Source organism: Barbus barbus (assembly GCF_936440315.1).
Source record: "Barbus barbus genome assembly, chromosome: 35".
In the NCBI taxonomy this organism is placed as follows: Eukaryota; Metazoa; Chordata; class Actinopteri; order Cypriniformes; family Cyprinidae; genus Barbus; species Barbus barbus.
In genome coordinates this window covers 769,206-789,566 of record NC_136763.1, presented here as the reverse complement: position 1 = coordinate 789,566, position 20,361 = coordinate 769,206, and the positions used below count along the sequence as shown (strand labels likewise).

General features: G+C 34.8%; 2 protein-coding genes across 3 annotated transcripts; one reads left to right on the top strand and one right to left on the bottom strand.

Moving 5' to 3' along the window:
* LOC306855253 (phospholipase A and acyltransferase 1-like) lies at nt 1–3,491 on the top strand (the record flags this gene model as incomplete). The annotated part of the gene is made up of 4 exons (XM_079393800.1): nt 1–30; nt 824–968; nt 2,336–2,586; nt 3,390–3,491. 4 exons carry the CDS (start codon nt 1–3, stop codon nt 3,489–3,491), a joined length of 528 nt encoding a protein of 175 aa, XP_079249926.1.
* A 1,157-nt stretch (nt 3,492–4,648) lies between these two features.
* Nucleotides 4,649–18,961, bottom strand: rfc4 (replication factor C (activator 1) 4). Of its 2 annotated transcripts, XR_013782918.1 has the most exons (12): nt 18,815–18,961; nt 18,531–18,645; nt 14,174–14,252; nt 11,986–12,065; nt 10,197–10,316; nt 7,965–8,108; nt 7,772–7,892; nt 6,848–6,973; nt 6,700–6,780; nt 6,504–6,617; nt 5,016–5,464; nt 4,649–4,899 (listed from the first exon to the last, which is right to left on the bottom strand). XR_013782918.1 is itself a non-coding variant. In XM_079393798.1 (11 exons), the coding sequence occupies exons 2-11, from the start codon at nt 18,635–18,637 to the stop codon at nt 5,378–5,380; spliced, it is 1,059 nt and encodes a 352-aa protein (XP_079249924.1). In that variant the 5' UTR covers nt 18,638–18,645; nt 18,815–18,955; the 3' UTR covers nt 4,649–5,377. The 2 variants fall into 2 exon arrangements, 1 of the variants encoding a protein (XP_079249924.1); XM_079393798.1 differs by having other exon boundaries at nt 4,649–5,464; nt 18,815–18,955.
* Between the last annotated feature and the right edge of the window lie 1,400 nt (nt 18,962–20,361).

Here is a 20,361-nt window from a genome sequence, read left to right as displayed (position 1 = left end):
ATGGATAATCAACATAGAAGAACTGTTAATGTGAGCAAACAAGCACTTATTATGTTTATCATTTATTTAGAAATGTGTGTGAATGAGCAGATCGTAGAAATGATGCCAGAGAAGAACAATATCCTTCTCTGTAAAGATGATCTTCTAAGCATCCTTAAATCAAGATTCATTTACTGAAGGCACAAAATGACTGAAAAAGCATCAAAATGAAGTGAGTTTAGGATTAAAACAGGAATATTGGTCATATGGGGCCCGTTCTTCTGACCCAGTTTGCACATATTTCTTCTTGTTTTAAGCAAAAACTCTCTTATAAGTTTGTAACATTTTTTCAGAAAAAAGAACCTAAATTATGAAATGATTTATATATATATTGCGGAATAAAATCGATGTATTGAAGATTTATTTTTATACTGGGGTGTTAGGACCACGTACACGTTCATTGTAAAGAAAGAAAAATGCTAAAATATAAAAAAAAAATATTAATTCATGTGAATATGTGACCTCTAAATAAACAAATATAAATTAGACTAAATAATGAATAAACTGAAACTCTCATTTATATCCTACACAACAGAAACATTATTGCTGATTATTAATATGATTTCTCATGAGTGAGACCTATTAAACTGACACGATGAAAGAGGAATATTGGCGGAGACTTAAAGGAGAAAGATCACGCAGTTATTAGAGTATAGTTTAATCTGAGGATTAATGAAGCTTCTGAGAAAAAATGTTAAGCCTGCAATCTATCAAATGGAAAACATCAGTGATCAAATATAGGTGTGTTATTGATAAACAAAGATGATTTGTGTGAGTGCTTCAGATGGCCTCGAGTGAAGCTGATCATTCTCTGTGTAACGAGGAGCCTCGGCCTGGAGACCTGATCGAGATCTTCAGACCAGCCTATCAGCACTGGGCTCTTTACCTGGGAGACGGATACATCATCAACCTCACACCTGTCGGTCAGAGTCTGCAGCTCACACACACACACACACACACACACACACACACACACACATACACACACACACACACACACACACACACACGCACGCACACACACACACACACACACACACACACACACACACACTCTCTCACACACACACACACACACACACACACACACACTCTCACACACACACAGATACACACACACACACACACACACACACACACACACACTCTCTCACACACACACAGATACACACACACACACACACACACTCTCACACACACACAGATACACACACACACACACACACACACACACACACTCTCTCACACACACACACACACACACACACACACAGACACACACACACACAGATACACACACACACACACACACACACTCTCACACACACACTCACACACACACACACACACACACAAACACACACACACACACACACACACACACACACACACACACACACAGATACACACACACACACACACACACACACACACTCTCTCACACACACACACACACACACACACAGACACACACACAGATACACACACAGATACACACACACACACACACACACACACACACACTCTCACACACACACTTCAACTTCAACTTCAACTTTATTTATAAAGCACTTTCAAGACCACAATGTGGAGACCAAAGTGCTGTACAGGAAGATTAAATAAAAATATAAGAATAAAGACAAGCATAAAACATCATAAACATATACCATAACAACAACAACAGAACAAATTACAAAACATTTTCAAATGCTAATGTAAACAAATGAGTTTTAAGTGCACTCTGAAATACAGAAGTGTAGGAGAAGATTTTACAGACAGAGGAAGATCATTGCAAAGCCTTGGAGCAGCAACAGAAACAGCCCGATTACCTTTGCATTTTAAACGAGATCGAGGGACCATCAGATGCTATTGATCATTAGAACGCAAAGACCTATAGGATTGATGCAAACTGATTAAATCAGAAATAAACTCTGGTGCTAAACCATGCAAAGCTTTAAAAACATATAATAGCACTTTATAATGAATCCTGTATCGTACAGGAAGCCAGTGTAATTTGATAAGCACAGGAGTAATATGCTCTCTCTTCTTGGTTCCCGTTAAAAGCCTAGCAGCAGAATTCTGAACAAGCTGTAGGCGAGAGAGAGAGGCCTGACTCACACCCAGATACAATGCATTGCAATAATCCAAACGAGATGACACAAAAGCATGCACAACTTTCTCCAAATCATCAAAAGAAAGGATAGACTTCAACTTAGATATAGATCTAAGATGGAAAAATATATATTTTCTGAGAGCAGATGTGGACTAAAGTGTGTGAGTGTTTTCCTCTGGTCAGACGAGTCCAGTGTGAAGTCTGTGTTCAGCCGCAAGGCCGTGGTCCGCATGCAGCTCCTGAAGGAGGTGGTGGGAGGAGATTCATACCAGATCAATAATAAATATGATGACAATCACACGCCGCTGGCCGTGCCGGAGATCATCCAGCGAGCGCAGCTGCTCATTGGTCAGGAGGTGTCTTATGACCTGCTGGGAAGCAACTGTGAGCACTTCGTCACGCTCCTGCGCTACGGCGAGGGCGTCTCTGAGCAGGTTTAGTGCTCTTCTTCTGTCTGTGTGCACTACACAAACACTGCATCATTAGCACACTTCCTAGGGGGCATGTGCTGTGTCTGCTATTCAGCCACTACCATGCTATATATATAAACATGCTGTTTCAAGTGTTTGTGCTGCCCAACTTGAGATATGAAGTGGATATTTAAGTTATCATAAATTAAATCCAGGAAAGTTATTTTAAAATTTAATTCTAAGCTGTGAGAGTTAATGAAATTTTTGGTAACACTTTATTTTAAGGTGTCATAATACAGAATAATTACCTAATTAAGTACTTGGTAGTAGCTGTTGTACTTACATGAAACAAAAAGTACTTATCATGTAACTAAGTTATGGAGCAGCCTGTAATTACAGTTAGTAATGATGTAGATGTAATAGACAGCTACTGTTACACACATGTTACAAACAGAGTCTGTTACACAGATACTTATGTAACCAAAAGATTGTTACATGTGTGTTGCAGACTTTATACAACATAATTATAAATGAAAGTACACAGACATAAGCTACTTAAAATAAAGTGTACTTAAGTGTACTAGTAGCTGTGTAACAGACTCGGTTTGTAACACGTGTGGCAGCACACAAGACAAATACTCCTGATTCAGGACATGCATTGTGTCTAGATAGACGAGTATCTAAGATATAAATACTGTCACAGAATCAATCAGCATGCCATCAGTACACTGTAGTTTTCTGTCATGCACACTGATCATATTGTGGACTCTGATATTTTACTGTGGTGATCTGTTCCTCTCATATAGTGTGTGGTTGTGTGTTGGCAGGCGTCGAGGGCCATAGGCGCCATCAGTTTAGTGACAGCCGCAGCGAGTGCTTTCTCCGTGCTGGGACTGATCAACACACGCTCCAGAAACAGACCCTTCTAGAGCCACTCCAGACCCATCTCAGCTTCTCATTCAGACTGACTAAACAGACTGACCAGTTCAATGTCCTCTGTGTTCTCACATCTTTAGCTTGAAAACAAGTTGTGTCCAAATGAAATTAACTCTTGCTGTGACAACTTTATTGTATAGTAAAACTGTATAGTAAACTAGGATTTTGTCTGTATAAAGGAAATATATATTTTTTTTAATTATAATTATTATATAAAAATATTAGTGCTGTCAACCGATTAATCGCATCCAAAATAAAAGTTATTGTTTACATAATATGTGTACTGTGTATATTTATTATGTATATATAAATACACCTATATATTTAGAAAATATTTAAATGTATATATTTATATTATATATACATATATTTACCTGTATAACATATTTTCTTAAATATATACGTGTTTGTATTTATATATACATAATAAATATACACAGTACAAACACATATATTATGTAAACAAATTTTTTTTATATAAAAACATCTCATAATAATTATTTAAAATTTAAATGATTATAATTATTTATATTTTGATTTACAATTTATAAATAATTACATTATATAAATAATTAAAAAATATTTTTGAAAAATATAATTTGTAATTTTCAATCTTAGACCACAAGATTACAATTCCAACGATGTTAATAAGGTTTATGTTACAATGCAATGTACTTCCACTCCTCAGATTCTGAGCCAAAATTATCCACAAATAATGCTTTTTCACTCAAAATCTGAGGAGCATGAGCTTCGATCAATGACATTTATAATCAATCAGAAACAAAACCTGTGCCCAAGTTAGACATTTACACTTTAAATTAAACCTTTATATTTAGTGTCAGGTTTTAAAAATGTGTATCTGGTGATTATTTGTATTGTCTGGCAATTATTGATTTGGTCTTTCTAGAAAAACCACCCAAGTCAACATTTAATTACTGTTTAATTATAAAACTTATTAATGTGTGTGAACATCTGCCAAATCCATAACAATAGAATAGATATGGTTGAATTACAATCAATGAGATGAAAGTTTGAACATGAAATATAAATATGTATTATATTTTGAAAATATTAAAGGGATAGTTCTGTCATTATTTAGGGGGTGTTTACACAACACTGTTTTCAACTCGAAATAGAGAACTTTTTATGTGTTTCAGCCGTTTATTTACATTTTGTGGGCCTAAAAATACTCATTTTTGAAAATGAGTTTCATAGTGCAAGTGTTTGGAAACTATACTGTTATCGTATCCATATAAAAATACAAAAATATAAGCATATGTGATGTTTATTGAGTGACATTGCCACCTACTGTGGCCGCATTAATAAAAACAGCATTTCTAGTCATTTTCATCATTTCGAAAACGTCTTCTGTACACAAATCGTTTGTTTTTATGTAATTTACTTTTACTTTTAGTCATTTAGCAGACACTTTTATCCAAAGCGACTTACAAATAAGAAAAAGTAACAAACTAAAAGTTAACTATAAATACTATATACCCACATATTTAAGAAAATACAGTACCCTTGCTCACTCTGGTGAGGTTCTGAACCTGTATGACTTTCTTTTTCCTGCTGAACACAAAAGATGATATTTTGAAGAATGTGGGAAACCAAACAGCTGCTGGTAGCCATTGACTTGTACAGTATTTTTTCCATACTATGGAAGTCAATGGGGACCAGGAAACAGAATTCTCATTTTTGAGTGAACTGTCCCTTTAAGTGATTAAAAACACATATTAGAAAGAACTGTTTTTAATTACAAACTTTACATGTACAAAAAGTTGAAAACAACAGTCTAGGCAGGCGTGTGTGGAATCAGCGCCAGTGCTGATTGGTCAGCTGAAGTGTTACGGAGCAGCTGATTGGCCGCTCAGGTGTTTTATGTGGCCTGCTGCATGATGACAGAGCAGAGACTCAGTAACTGCAGATACTCGTCTGCACCGTCTGCCAAACACTTATCCACCTCCTGAAACACACAAACACTAGTGATGGAACCATATCAAAACCTCAACATATGATATTATTAAAAAAAAGACTAATGAAGAACTGAAAAAGAAAATTGTGCATTTTAGAGTTAAATGATTCTATCTAATGCACTTTAAGAGTTCAGAATGAAGAGCTCTAACCCATGTTCTTAACTAAGAAAACTTACGTCAGAAAAAGTCAGTGAATTGACTTGTAGCTGAACTTTAAAGAGGACACAACCCTGTATTTATTTGTGATCTACTGTCTCAGTCTAAATGACATTCACACTGCTGTTTTATTAGAATATAATATCAATAACAGTAATAGCCATATATTATAAAACAACTGCACTGTAAAATAAATGAAAATGAATATTTATAGGTATATTATTATTGCTTTACACTACAGTAGGATAATTACAATACTTCTTTGCTAATTTGTACACTTGAAAGAGATATTTTGAGTTTGGACTGCATTTAAACCGCTAGCTGTCAGTAATTCATGCTGCACTTTAAGCTTTTATTTTGAAGGAAACTCCAGCTTCAGTGAAAACAGGCACAAAAACACGTCTCGCTACAAATCTAGTGAAACACTGTAATCATCTGCAGCTGAAATAAAGCAGAACTGGTGGCTGTTGTTCCCAAACGTGTGCTAAACTCACAGAACGTGAAATAAACTGCATTCATTCAGTGTGAACGGAGCCGTTCTGAGACGCAGAAAACACCGGATCATGAGCTGATCGTCTGAACCAAGTGCAGCTTCGCTTTAAAACAGACTTGATGAAGAGATTATATTGTGCTTTCGGTTTGAGTTCGTCTGACAGATACTGTGCTAAAGCATAATGACCCAAAACACTACTTTACAGACCTTTATGTTAGAATAAGAAGTTTAAATATATTTTAAAAACTACACTCTTTGTCTGGAAGACTATCGTTTCATATGGAGATGTGACCATGATAATATCCAGACAGTTTTGCTATCGTGATATTAATAATATTGCTTCAGTGCAGATGAGTTTTCACCAGTCTCTGCTGACTTACGGCCATCTTCTCTGTGATGACAGATTTCTGTTTATCGCTCAGCTTCTCGTCGATGATCACGTCGTGTAACTGGTTGAGGATGTTGGTGCCGGCGTATCCCTGATCGATCATGTCCTGCACAAATCAAGAGCGGGTTATGGATTAGAGCTGCAGAGATCTGCTTCATGTGAACCAGAAACATTGACAGATGTCTGACCTTCACAGCGAGCTCCAGCTTCTCAAACGCGGCTGTGTAACAGATCTGGAGCAGCGTCTCGATCACTTTGGGTGGAACCACCTGGAAAAGACAGAGTGTTTAGATGCTTTATTGAGACACTGGATCTCCGCCAGGAAGGTTCCCTCACCCCAGCGATCTCGATGATGATCTGCTCAGTGATTTCTTGCTCGGTGTTGAGTCTGGCAGCGCTCTGGAGAAACGTTATGGCTTTCCTGAGATCTCCCTCCGACACCCTCACCAGAGCCTCCATGCCCTGCCACACACCAAACACAGAACCACTACACATTTATTACATTTACACTACTTACCTTGTATTTTGCAGCAGTATTTTACTGGTCAAACATTATAAAGACAAAGTGTGAACAGTAATTACAATTTATTCAATATCACTACAAAAATAAATGAATAAAAACAACAAAATATTAAACGGATAAAATTTAAAAATAAATGAAAAAAATAGAAAAAAAAATTAATTCTTTAAAATTAATTTAAATAAATAAAATAAAAAAAGTACATTAAAAATGAGTAAAATTTTAAAAAACTTTTAAATCAATGTACATATTTGTATGAAATGTGCGAACAGTAATTGGGATTGAAATTTCCATTACCAACAAAAATAAAGAAATATTAAGGAAAATTATTAAGTAAAAACAAAATAAGAAAATTAATTCATTAATTTTTTTAAAAATAAAAAAATAAGTAAAATAATAATAATAATAATAATAATAATAATAATAATAAAAACAAAACTTTTAAATGAACATATTTCTGTGAAAAGTGTGAACAATAATTGGGATTTTACCAACAAAAATAAAATAAAAAAAATATTACATAAAATAAATTAATAAAATAAAATAAAAAAAATAATGCAAATAAAAGTTAAAAAAAGAAATACAAATACACATTTTTAAATAAAAATTTTACAAATTAAATTAAAAATGACTAAAATAACAAACCAAAGAAATAAAAATTTAAAAAGTAAAATTACAAATGTAAAAGATTAAATAAAACTAAAGTAAAATTAACATATATATAAAACCCCTCCATGCACCTCTTTGCTGTACTTGAGGTTCTCCTTCGCACAGATCTGCAGCAGACGCTCCTGCTGGATGGCATTAGCCAGCGGTTTGAAGCGGAACTTGGAGCATCTGGAGGTCAGCGGCTCAATGATCCTGTAGAGACAGCATGAGTCAGTCTGCGCAGCAGCAGAGGCTCATGGGATTGCGTGATGCGCTCACACTGACCGGCTGATGTAGTTGCAGATGAGGCAGAAGCGGGTGGTGCGAGACTCTTTCTCCATGGTGCGTCTGAGAGCCGCCTGAGCCGCACCGGTCATGGAGTCGGCCTCGTCCAGGATGATGATCTTAAACGGCGGACAGGGCTTCCCGCTGCGGTTCAGAGAGGAAACACACACCGAGTGAGACTAGGGCTGGCTCCATAACACTTTCAGAACCGATCCGATACCAACAATTCTGCGTGTTGGCCGATATCGGTGCAGTTTTAAAATCAGTGTTGAATTTCTATATCTGTGTGTGTTGATCATGATCATCACTTTTAGTTACACAATCTACTAAATATAGACAATTTCATCGTGAAGAAAAACTAATGAAAAAAAATAAAAATAATTATATATATATATATATATATATATATATATATATATATATATATGATCATAATCTATGACAAAAAATACTATTATAAATTAGGTTAGTGGATAATTCAGTAGCAAAATTACTCTAGACAAATCACAAGTGCACAATTTTATTAAATTAAATCACATCCAAATAAAAGTCACTGTTTATTTAATATATGCGTGTACTGTGTATATTTATTATGTATATATAAATACACACACGTGACAATATTTACATGTATATATTTAATATATAAATATAAGATTTGTCTTAAATATATACATGCTCGTGTAGAATTTCGTTGTTTGCTCTGCTTGCGATGACAATTAAAAAGCTATTCTATTCGTATTTCTATATACACATAATAAATATACACAATACACACACATTATATACACAAAAACTTATTCTGGATGTGATTAATCGCGAGTGCTTCAAGCAATCTTGGGTATTTTTTTATAAAGAAAGTATATTTATAATGCAATGCTAATCGACACAACCTTTACCACTGTATATAATACTATCACTCTAACAGTTTATTTATTTATGCTTTTGCTAATTGATTTGTTTGTTCTTATTTTATTACTGACTGTTTACTTGTCTATAAGGCTGGTCCGAATACCATTGTTTGAGCCTCAAAGCTTCGGTAGTAATCAACACCGAATATTCGAAGCTTTGGAGGAGGGGGCTGAGCATATTCTTCTCTCTAATAAAGGCAGGAATCTCTGTGTCTGTTTGCATTTTTATTATGTTGAGAACCGTTCATCCAATCGACTTCATGCGTGGCGGGTGTGTTGCTGCGGACCCATTTTGGTGCAATATGGACACGCGACACGTTCAGAATTAATAAACGTTTAATAAAGTACAGAACAGCGCGAGCTGGAAGCGGAGCGCCTCACGCGGGCAGGGCTTATGTGCTCCGAGGACGGACACTGCACTAGTGATACAAAACACACAGGTCTGTTAAGAGCAATACTTTTAATAAGCTACGCTAACATTTTTATAACAAACAAATCACTCCCAAATCAGAAATTAGCAGCACAGTAATTACTGATACCGTAAAGGGTAGGCTATTTAAATAAAAGAAGAATGAAAAATGAACGAACAGTAATAAATAAAGAACACGGTAACATACTTTCAATAACAGCATCATACATTTTAATTAACAGACAGTTTCAATTAAATTACATTTTTATGATTGCCGTATTCGCAAGTATTTTCCAACCAAATTAAGTGCATGTTTTTATCATGCGTAAAATTACTGATTAACATGGCGTTTTTTTACACCAACAATATAGGCTACTATAATAGGCCAGTTTCTAATCGCATATTTGGCACACTGCCTTTGTCTCGTCCTCACTCAATTTAAAGTGCTCCCACACAGCTGAGGTCTTCTGCATTTGTCTTCTCTTCCAGACGAACTGAATCATGATGTTCACTCACGGGCGATTCCTATTCGAGCGCGAATGAGAACAGTTTCGTGAGGGGATGCCAGGTGTTCGGAAAAAAAGAAAAGAATATTCGAATCTCAAAATTGAAAATCGAGTGTCAACCCACCGAACGAATATTCGAATAAATGAATATTCTGGTCCAGCCCTACCTGTCTTTAATGCTTGAATATTTGAAACTGATATTGGTCTAGCTGGTGTTTCTGTTAAAAGCGCAGGCAAAAGCTCCTCTTGTAGGCCTGAGTGTTCTGTAGGCTGCTGATTTTTACTCGTGTTATTCAGCTGCAACAGAATGCTTCGTAAAAAGACACAATAGATGTTTGACTTAATTTATTATCTTATTGGAATCAATAACACCCAACCCTATCGCCCATCCCTGTGCGTGACTCACTCTGGGCGCTTTCCAGCCGCCGTCAGCTGGGCGAAGTTCTTCACCTTCTCTCGGACCACCTGTATCCCTCGTTCATCAGACGCGTTCAGCTCCAGGACTCTCTGACGGTACAGCTCCGGTCTGAACACACACACACACACACACACACACACACACTTCTGAATCAGCATCATTAGGCCTGTCGCAATAATCAATATATCAACTTATCACACAATATATGTACATGACCTCAATCATTTTTGGTGACGCAATATATCACCCATTATATTTACATAAAAATGAATGCCACCATGTTTTTTGCATTCCACTTGCGCCTGTGTCTTATGCAGCTTCTCGTACATAACGTGATGCAGTCATGAGGTGCTAGTTCAAATTTAAAAAATGCTTCTGCATGTAGTAGTGACTGTGTTTTTCAGCAATAGTGTGCACCCTTCATTTACAGAGAAAAGAAGGTCAGGGAAAAATCTCCAGACAAGTTCTTTGTGCATTTGTCTTTTTTCTACTTGTTACTTTCCACTTTTTGTTAGAAAATGTTTTAGTGCTGTCAAACTCAATCACGATTAATCGCATCCAAAATAAAAGTTTTTGTTTACATAATGTGTGTGCTGTGTATATTTGTTATTTATCTATAAATACACACACATGCATGTACAGTTTCATGCAAAAGTTTGTGAACCCCTTGCAGAATCTGTGAAAATGTGAATTATTATAACAAAATAAGAGAGATCATACAAAATGCATGTTTTTTTATTTTATTTTGTACTGCCCCGAGTAAGATATTTTACATAAAAGATGTTTGGAAAAAAATTATTATATTTCAACAAAATAAGAAAAATTTGGACATCTTCATCCTGTTCAAAAGTTTTCACCCCCGGCTCTTACTGCATCGTTTCTCCTTCAGGAGCATCAGTGAATGTTTGAACCTTTTAATAGTTGTGTTTGAGTCCCTCAGTTGTTCTCAGTGTGAAAAGATGGATCTCAAAATCATACAGTTACTGCTGGAAAGGGTTCAAATATGCAAAAGATGCTGGAAAACTGGAGGATGGATTTTAATTTAAGAACAGTGCTCAGTTGAACTGTTCAGAACAAACAAGGGACTCATGAACAACCATCACAAAACAAAGAAACAGTCGTAGATCATCCAGGTAACCACACAGAGTACTAAGAACTAAAGTGTTATTAGTATGAATAGGGTTATTTTTAATAATTTCATCAATTGTTTTTGTCTTGTGGACTATATGTAAACATCTTTTATGTGAAATATCTTACTCAGGACAGCACTAAATAAAAAATAACATGCATTTTGTATGATCTCTCTTATTTTGTTATGATTATTCACATTTTCTGCAAAGGGTTCCCAAACTTTTGCATAAAACTGTATATATTTCAGAGAAATGTTATGTTCATATATTAAATAGATTTATTTATTATATAAATTATACGAATATAAACAGACACGTAAATATTTTCATATATACTGCATGTGTTTATTTATATATACATAATAAATAGTCATTTGACAGCACTATTTATTCACGTTTAAGGTAATATTCTGATACTTAATTTAAATGATCTAAATATTTTTAAGAATGAAGTTTGTTGTCATTTGAAAGTGTGTAGGCCTTCTTGCATTATTATGCTGTTATGTTATGATTATATATTAAGTGGCATAAAATGGTCTTAAAATGACAATAAAATCACTTATCGCAATTATTTCTGGGGCGATTATCACACAACAAAAAGTTGTTAAGACAGGCCTAAGCGTCAGGAGCACAGCTGGAGATCTTACCCATAAAGCTCTCTGGCGGCTGCCAGGATGGTGGACGTCTTTCCGGTTCCAGGAGGGCCATAAAACAGCAGGTTGGGCAGCTGCAACGACACAGCAGCGCTGCTTTAATAGCACTGTCCTATACTAGATTTGATTTAATGCCATGTCAGCATCTTAGGCTATTTTCATGGAAAATACAATAAAAACCAGCAAACAAACATGTTATATTACACAAGATTTTTTACATTAATGCATGATAAAAATTCTAAAATGTTTCCTGGCAAAATTATACTAAAAACTTTAATCACAGCTTTACAATAAGAGAATCAAGAAAAACATGAGTCATAATTCAGATCAGTAACTGTGTAGAGTTGATGGTTTATAAAAATGAGTTGTACTTCAGCTGTAAAGCAGCTCTACAGAAGAAAACAGACTCATCCAACAGCGTCAGTGATGTCAAATCAATTCATACTTAGGTTTACTTTTTATTTTGATATTTTCAATTTTCATTTTACTTTCAATTTTAGTCATTTTGTTGTGTTTTTTTACGTTTAATTCCGTTTTAGTACTTCAGCTTAAATTAAAAGTTTAAATTTTGCCTTGGCAACTAAATAAAATAGGAAATATTAAAGTTTTATTATTAATACTTCAACTTAAAAATTTGAACTAACAAAAATTTGGCACATAATTGAAATACATTTTTTGGTTACTTCAGCACTTTTTATTCTTATATTCTCCATTTTCATTTTAAAATTAGTTAAAGTTTTAGTTATTTTGTTTGCATGTGTGTTTTTAATATGGGTTTTAATTTTTATTTCAGTTTTAGTAAATTTAGTTGTAAGTTTAGCCTTGACAACTGAATGCATTAAAATAAGTTTCAAGTTTTTTTTATATTGAGTTTTAGTAATTTTAGTACTTTAACTTAAATTAAAATGAGAGGTTTTACCTTGCAACTAATTAAAATTGAAAAACTAGGAAGGTTTTTTATATTTTGTTTTAGTAATTTCAGCACTTCGTGTTCAACTAAATGAAAATTTAGACATTTGACTTGACAACTAATTGAAATAAAATACGTTTTTTAAACTGTGTTTTAGTACTTAAACTAAAAATGAGAAATTTAGCCTTGGCAACTAATTATAATACATAAATATATAATATATGAATATATTTTCAGACCTGCCAACCTTGGAAATATTTTTTGAGTGGGGGGGGGGGGCTGTTTTTTAGGTCTGCTGCTCTCTGTCTCTGTCTCTCTCTCTCTGTCTCTCTCTCTCTCTCTCTGTCTCTCTCTCTCTCTCTGTCTCTCTGTCTCTCTCTCTCTGTCTCTCTCTCTCTCTGTAAGGGTCCTCATCTGATGTCATGGTTTTATTTTGCTGCAAGGCATGAACACACACACACTTTTCTGTCACTGAACACATAACTTTACTCTACTTTGATAACTTAAATGCCTGGTGAATAGGCAAACTAGCTTGAAAATGATGTAGTGTTAGGATAACGTTATTCATGTTAGATATTTCCCAAAGCTCTGCACTCAGTCACATACGACAGCTGCACGATTAGGTTAAATTGAGAATCACAATGTTTTTTGTCTCAAACTGAGATCACGATTCTCCCACGAAACAAAATAATGTGAGACCAAATATGATTGCTGCAGTCTATTTAAAAGTGTTCATTTTGAGTGAATTATTAAACATTTAAATTAATATATATTTATAAAATATTAAAGTGATGAAAAAGTGGTTTGAATGAATGAATGATTTAATGTCTCACTCGTAAATACTTCACTTGTTTCTTTACTGGATGAATCAGCGTTTCTGAACGAATCTCTTGATTCAATCACAAACACATCATCCCACTTGCTAGATGGAGAATGAACCCAGCGCTCTGATTGGTTGAAGTCCTCTTTCTTTGCTGTTGCTTGATTGGTTTGTGCTGCACAAAGGCGTCAGCAGGTTTTTGCGTAGTTTAAAGTGACAAATCGTATCTGCGCACTTTGAGGTCAAAATGTGTGGCCGCTACGCAAAATGCGTACAGGTTGGCAGGTCTGTATTTTATTTATATTAATTATTTTATTTCAATTGTAAATATGTGTGTGTGGTTTTTATATATATTTAGTGTATGATCAGAAGAGAGCGGAAGGAGCGTGACTCTTTTGGGCGCAGGCTGCTGATTGGTTGTGAATGTCATGTGATCAGTGAGTGAGACGCACATCAGCGCCTTCTAGAGACTTCTTCAGCACCGCCACCACCTCCTCCTGGAAGGCCACTTCATCCACACACTTGGGCCTGCTGCAGAGAAACACACATCAGACCAGAAACACACAAATATATATAGACATACACTACCAGTCAGAAGTTTATGAACAGTAACATTTCTAATGTTTTTAAAGATTCTCTTTTGCTCACCAAGCATGCATTTATTTGATCCAAAGTACAGCAATTTTTTTATTTATTTTACTATTTAAAACAGCTGTTTTCTATGTGAATATGTGTTAAAGTGTAATTTATTCCTGTGATGCGCAGCTGTATTTTCAGCATCATTACTCCAGTCTTCAGTGTCACATGATCTTCAGAAATCATAATAATATACTGATTTACTGATCAACAAACATTTCTGATTATTATTATGTTGAAAACAGCCGAGTAGATTTTTTTTCAGGTTTCTTTGATGAATAGAAAGTTCAGAAGAACAGCATTTATCTGAAATAGAAATCTTTTGTAACAGTATTCATGTCTTTATCATCACTTTTGATCAATTTTAAGCATCCCTGCTGTATAATGTTACAAAAGATTTCTATTTCAGATAAATGCTGTTCTTCTGAACTTTCTATTCATCAAAGAAACCTGAAAAAAAATCTACTCGGCTGTTTTCAACATAATAATAATCAGAAATGTTTGTTGAGCAGTAAATCAGTATATTATTATGATTTCTGAAGATCATGTGACACTGAAGACTGGAGTAATGATGCTGAAAATACAGCTGCAGATCACAGAAATAAATTACACTTTAACACACATTCACACAGAAAACAGCTGTTTTACAGTAGAATATTATGTCACAATATTACAGTTTTTTTCTGCATTTAGTATCAAATAAATGCGTGCTTGTAGAGAGAGCATATACGCAGATGTGATGAAGAGAGAGTATATATGCAGATATGATGAAGAGAGAGTACATATGCAGATATGATGAAGAGAGAGTACATATGCAGATATGATGAAGAGAGAGTATATAGGCAGATATGATGAAGAGAGAGTATATAGGCAGATGTGATGAAGAGAGAGTATATACGCAGATGTGATGAAGAGAGAGTATATACGCAGATGTGATGAAGAGAGAGTACATATGCAGATATGATGAAGAGAGAGTATATAGGCAGATGTGATGAAGAGAGAGTATATACGCAGATATGATGAAGAGAGAGTATATAGGCAGATGTGATGAAGAGAGAGTATATATGCAGATATGATGAAGAGAGAGTATATAGGCAGATGTGATGAAGAGAGAGTACATATGCAGATATGATGAAGAGAGAGTACATATGCAGATATGATGAAGAGAGAGTACATATGCAGATATGATGAAGAGAGAGTATATAGGCAGATGTGATGAAGAGAGAGTATATATGCAGATATGATGAAGAGAGAGTATATAGGCAGATGTGATGAAGAGAGAGTATATACGCAGATGTGATGAAGAGAGAGTATATAGGCAGATGTGATGAAGAGAGAGTATAGGCGCAGATGTGATGAAGAGAGAGTATATACGCAGATGTGATGAAGAGTATATACGCAGATGTGATGAAGAGAGAGTATATAGGCAGATGTGATGAAGAGAGAGTACATATGCAGATGTGATGAAGAGAGAGTACATACGCAGATATGATGAAGAGAGAGTACATACGCAGATATGATGAAGAGAGAGTACATACGCAGATGTGATGAAGAGAGAGTATATAGGCAGATGTGATGAAGAGAGAGTATATACGCAGATATGATGAAGAGAGAGTATATACGCAGATATGATGAAGAGAGAGTATATACGCAGATGTGATGAAGAGAGAGTATATACGCAGATGTGATGAAGAGAGAGTATATAGGCAGATGTGATGAAGAGAGAGTATATACGCAGATATGATGAAGAGAGAGTATATACGCAGATGTGATGAAGAGAGAGTATATATATGCAGATGTGATGAAGAGAGAGTATATACGCAGATGTGATGAAGAGAGAGTATATACGCAGATGTGATGAAGAGAGAGTATATACGCAGATGTGATGAAGAGAGAGTATATACGCAGATATGATGAAGAGAGAGTATATATACGCAGATATGATGAAGAGAGAGTATATATACGCAGATATGATGAAGAGAGAGTATATATGCAGATGTGATGAAGAGAGAGTATATATGCAGATGTGATGAAGAGAGAGTATATACGCAGATGTGATGAAGAGTATATACGCAGATGTGATGAAGAGTATATACGCAGATGTGATGAAGAGTATATACGCAGATGTGATGAAGAGTATATACGCAGATGTGATGAAGAGAGAGTATATACGCAGATGTGATGAAGAGAGAGTATATACGCAGATGTGATGAAGAGAGAGTATATACGCAGATATGATGAAGAGAGAGTATATACGCAGATGTGATGAAGAGTATATACGCAGATGTGATGAAGAGTATATACGCAGATGTGATGAAGAGTATATACGCAGATGTGATGAAGAGAGAGTATATACGCAGATGTGATGAAGAGAGAGTATATACGCAGATATGATGAAGAGAGAGTATATACGCAGATATGATGAAGAGAGAGTATATACGCAGATGTGATGAAGAGAGAGTATATACGCAGATATGATGAAGAGAGAGTATATACGCAGATGTGATGAAGAGTATATACGCAGATGTGATGAAGAGTATATACGCAGATGTGATGAAGAGTATATACGCAGATGTGATGAAGAGAGTATATACGCAGATGTGATGAAGAGAGAGTATATACGCAGATGTGATGAAGAGAGAGTATATACGCAGATATGATGAAGAGAGAGTATATACGCAGATGTGATGAAGAGTATATACGCAGATGTGATGAAGAGTATATACGCAGATGTGATGAAGAGAGAGTATATACGCAGATGTGATGAAGAGAGAGTATATACGCAGATGTGATGAAGAGAGAGTATATATGCAGATATGATGAAGAGAGAGTATATATACGCAGATGTGATGAAGAGAGAGTATATATGCAGATATGATGAAGAGAGAGTATATATGCAGATATGATGAAGAGAGAGTATATACGCAGATATGATGAAGAGAGAGTATATACGCAGATGTGATGAAGAGTATATACGCAGATGTGATGAAGAGTATATACGCAGATGTGATGAAGAGTATATACGCAGATGTGATGAAGAGTATATACGCAGATGTGATGAAGAGAGAGTATATACGCAGATATGATGAAGAGAGAGTATATATGCAGATGTGATGAAGAGTATATACGCAGATGTGATGAAGAGTATATACGCAGATGTGATGAAGAGAGAGTATATACGCAGATGTGATGAAGAGAGAGTATATATGCAGATGTGATGAAGAGAGAGTATATACGCAGATGTGATGAAGAGTATATACGCAGATGTGATGAAGAGTATATACGCAGATGTGATGAAGAGTATATACGCAGATGTGATGAAGAGTATATATGCAGATGTGATGAAGAGTATATACGCAGATGTGATGAAGAGAGAGTATATACGCAGATGTGATGAAGAGAGAGTATATACGCAGATGTGATGAAGAGAGAGTATATACGCAGATGTGATGAAGAGAGTATATACGCAGATGTGATGAAGAGAGTATATATACGCAGATGTGATGAAGAGAGAGTATATACGCAGATGTGATGAAGAGTATATACGCAGATGTGATGAAGAGTATATACGCAGATGTGATGAAGAGTATATACGCAGATGTGATGAAGAGTATATATGCAGATGTGATGAAGAGTATATACGCAGATGTGATGAAGAGAGAGTATATACGCAGATGTGATGAAGAGAGTATATATACGCAGATGTGATGAAGAGAGAGTATATACGCAGATGTGATGAAGAGAGAGTATATAGGCAGATGTGATGAAGAGTATATACGCAGATGTGATGAAGAGAGAGTACATACGCAGATATGATGAAGAGAGAGTATATACGCAGATGTGATGAAGAGAGAGTATATACGCAGATGTGATGAAGAGAGAGTATATACGCAGATGTGATGAAGAGAGAGTATATACGCAGATATGATGAAGAGAGAGTATATATGCAGATGTGATGAAGAGAGAGTATATATGCAGATGTGATGAAGAGAGAGTATATACGCAGATATGATGAAGAGAGAGTATATATATATATATGCAGATATGATGAGTATATATGCAGATATGATGAAGGGAGAGTATATATGCAGATATGATGAGTATATATGCAGATATGATGAGTATATATGCAGATATGATGAGTATATATATGCAGATATGATGAAGGCTCACTATTTCTCCACCCAGGGCAGCTTCTGCTTCTTCTCTCCAGCTGAAGATGATGAAGATGATGAAGCTTTAACACTCTGTGATGAACAGCCTTTCAAAAACGCCTGCATTTCTCCTCCTGTCAACAACACAAACACACGCAATACTCTTATTAATGATATTTATTGATTATTGTGATTATTTATCTGGACTTCATCATCGTCATAATAGTCAGAATTCATCTTGTATCTCTATTCAGGCGCTGTTTCCGTACAAACGCGAAACTATCGGTTGTCAGACGCGCTCACCTGACGCTGACGCGAACAGAAATCAGAATTAATCGCTTTATTATCAAAATAAACGCGAATCAAACTCTTCTGGGTTTGTTGACAGTGCGCGAGATTCCCGCCAGACGCGCGGATGATGATGACGCCGGCACGTGTTGCGTCACTGGCGCGCGCCGCTGACGTGATGACGTGATCAGCGCTCGAACAAATGACGCTTTTTTTTATTAATAATTTTTTTTTAATGAATGAAAATCAAAAAATTTACAAACAAAGCAGGCTTTAAATGAACAAAATTAAGGCATAAAAAAACATAGTTGTAGATTCAAGGCAGACGTAACTAAGTTATATACATTGTACATCATTAACATCAATAATTACATATGATTTAGTAATTAAAATAAAAAATATTACAGAATCGAACAAATGACGCTTGTTTGTAATCATAATAACATTAATACTATTCTTAACGCCGCCACACAGCCAGGAATATTAATTTCGAAGCCAAATGATGGGTCCGTGTTCATAACACGCATTATTTCTGGACTAAACAAGCTCAACCTAAAAAGCTGATTGCATTATAATTATAGGCTTTTCACTAAAGCTATTATTACGTTATATTATTACTATTATTAAGAATAATGAGCACTTACTTCTGCCAATGAAGAAACCTCGGGAGGAAGTGACAGTGACCTAGAACAAGGGTCCCGGGACCCTCAGGGGCCACAGGGGAGGAAACACATCACTACAGCAAATTATTGAATTATAATAATAAGAGTTAAATAAATGAAGAGATTGAAATACAATCATAAAAAATAAATTAAAATAAACGAATAGATTAAAATAAAAATAATAAAAAGGGAATTAAACATATAAAGTGTAATAACATACTAGCAAACTAAATACATTTAAATTAATTAAATAAAGATTAAAATTGTTAAATTTATAAATTATGAAATATATTTTAAAATTATACTATAGTAAGAAAATGTATAATAAAAGATTAAAATAAAATGAATACATTGAAATAAATAAAAATGTCAATTTGTGTTAAAATAAATAAATATAAATAATACAAATATATTAAAATAAATTAAAGATAAAAAAAATAAATAATATAAAAAAATGTAAGTAACAAATTATATTAGAAAATAAATTTGTAATAAAAATAAGATTCAAATAAAATGAATAGATTAAAATAAATAAAAACTGATTAAAATACATTTAAAAGTTAGGTTGTACAAGCACCTAAATAATAGATATAACAGTACAGTACTATAGGAGTAGAAGAAAACTTCTTCATATTATATTAAATGTGTTTTCCTGGCGATGGGAGTGATCTGCGATCGGCGTCCCTGTGCTCCGTTAGTCTGGTCTGACGTCATTACGTCATCACACGCACAGCAGAGATAAAGCGAATTTAAACTAAAATCAGTGTCGTGTTTGGAATCAAAATCACGGAGTGAAGACAAACTATTTATTTATTTTTTTTTAAATGTACAGGTGTCAAACTCTAAACGTGTTCTTTCGTTTTTTTCTAATGTATATTTAATCTCTCATATTATATTCAC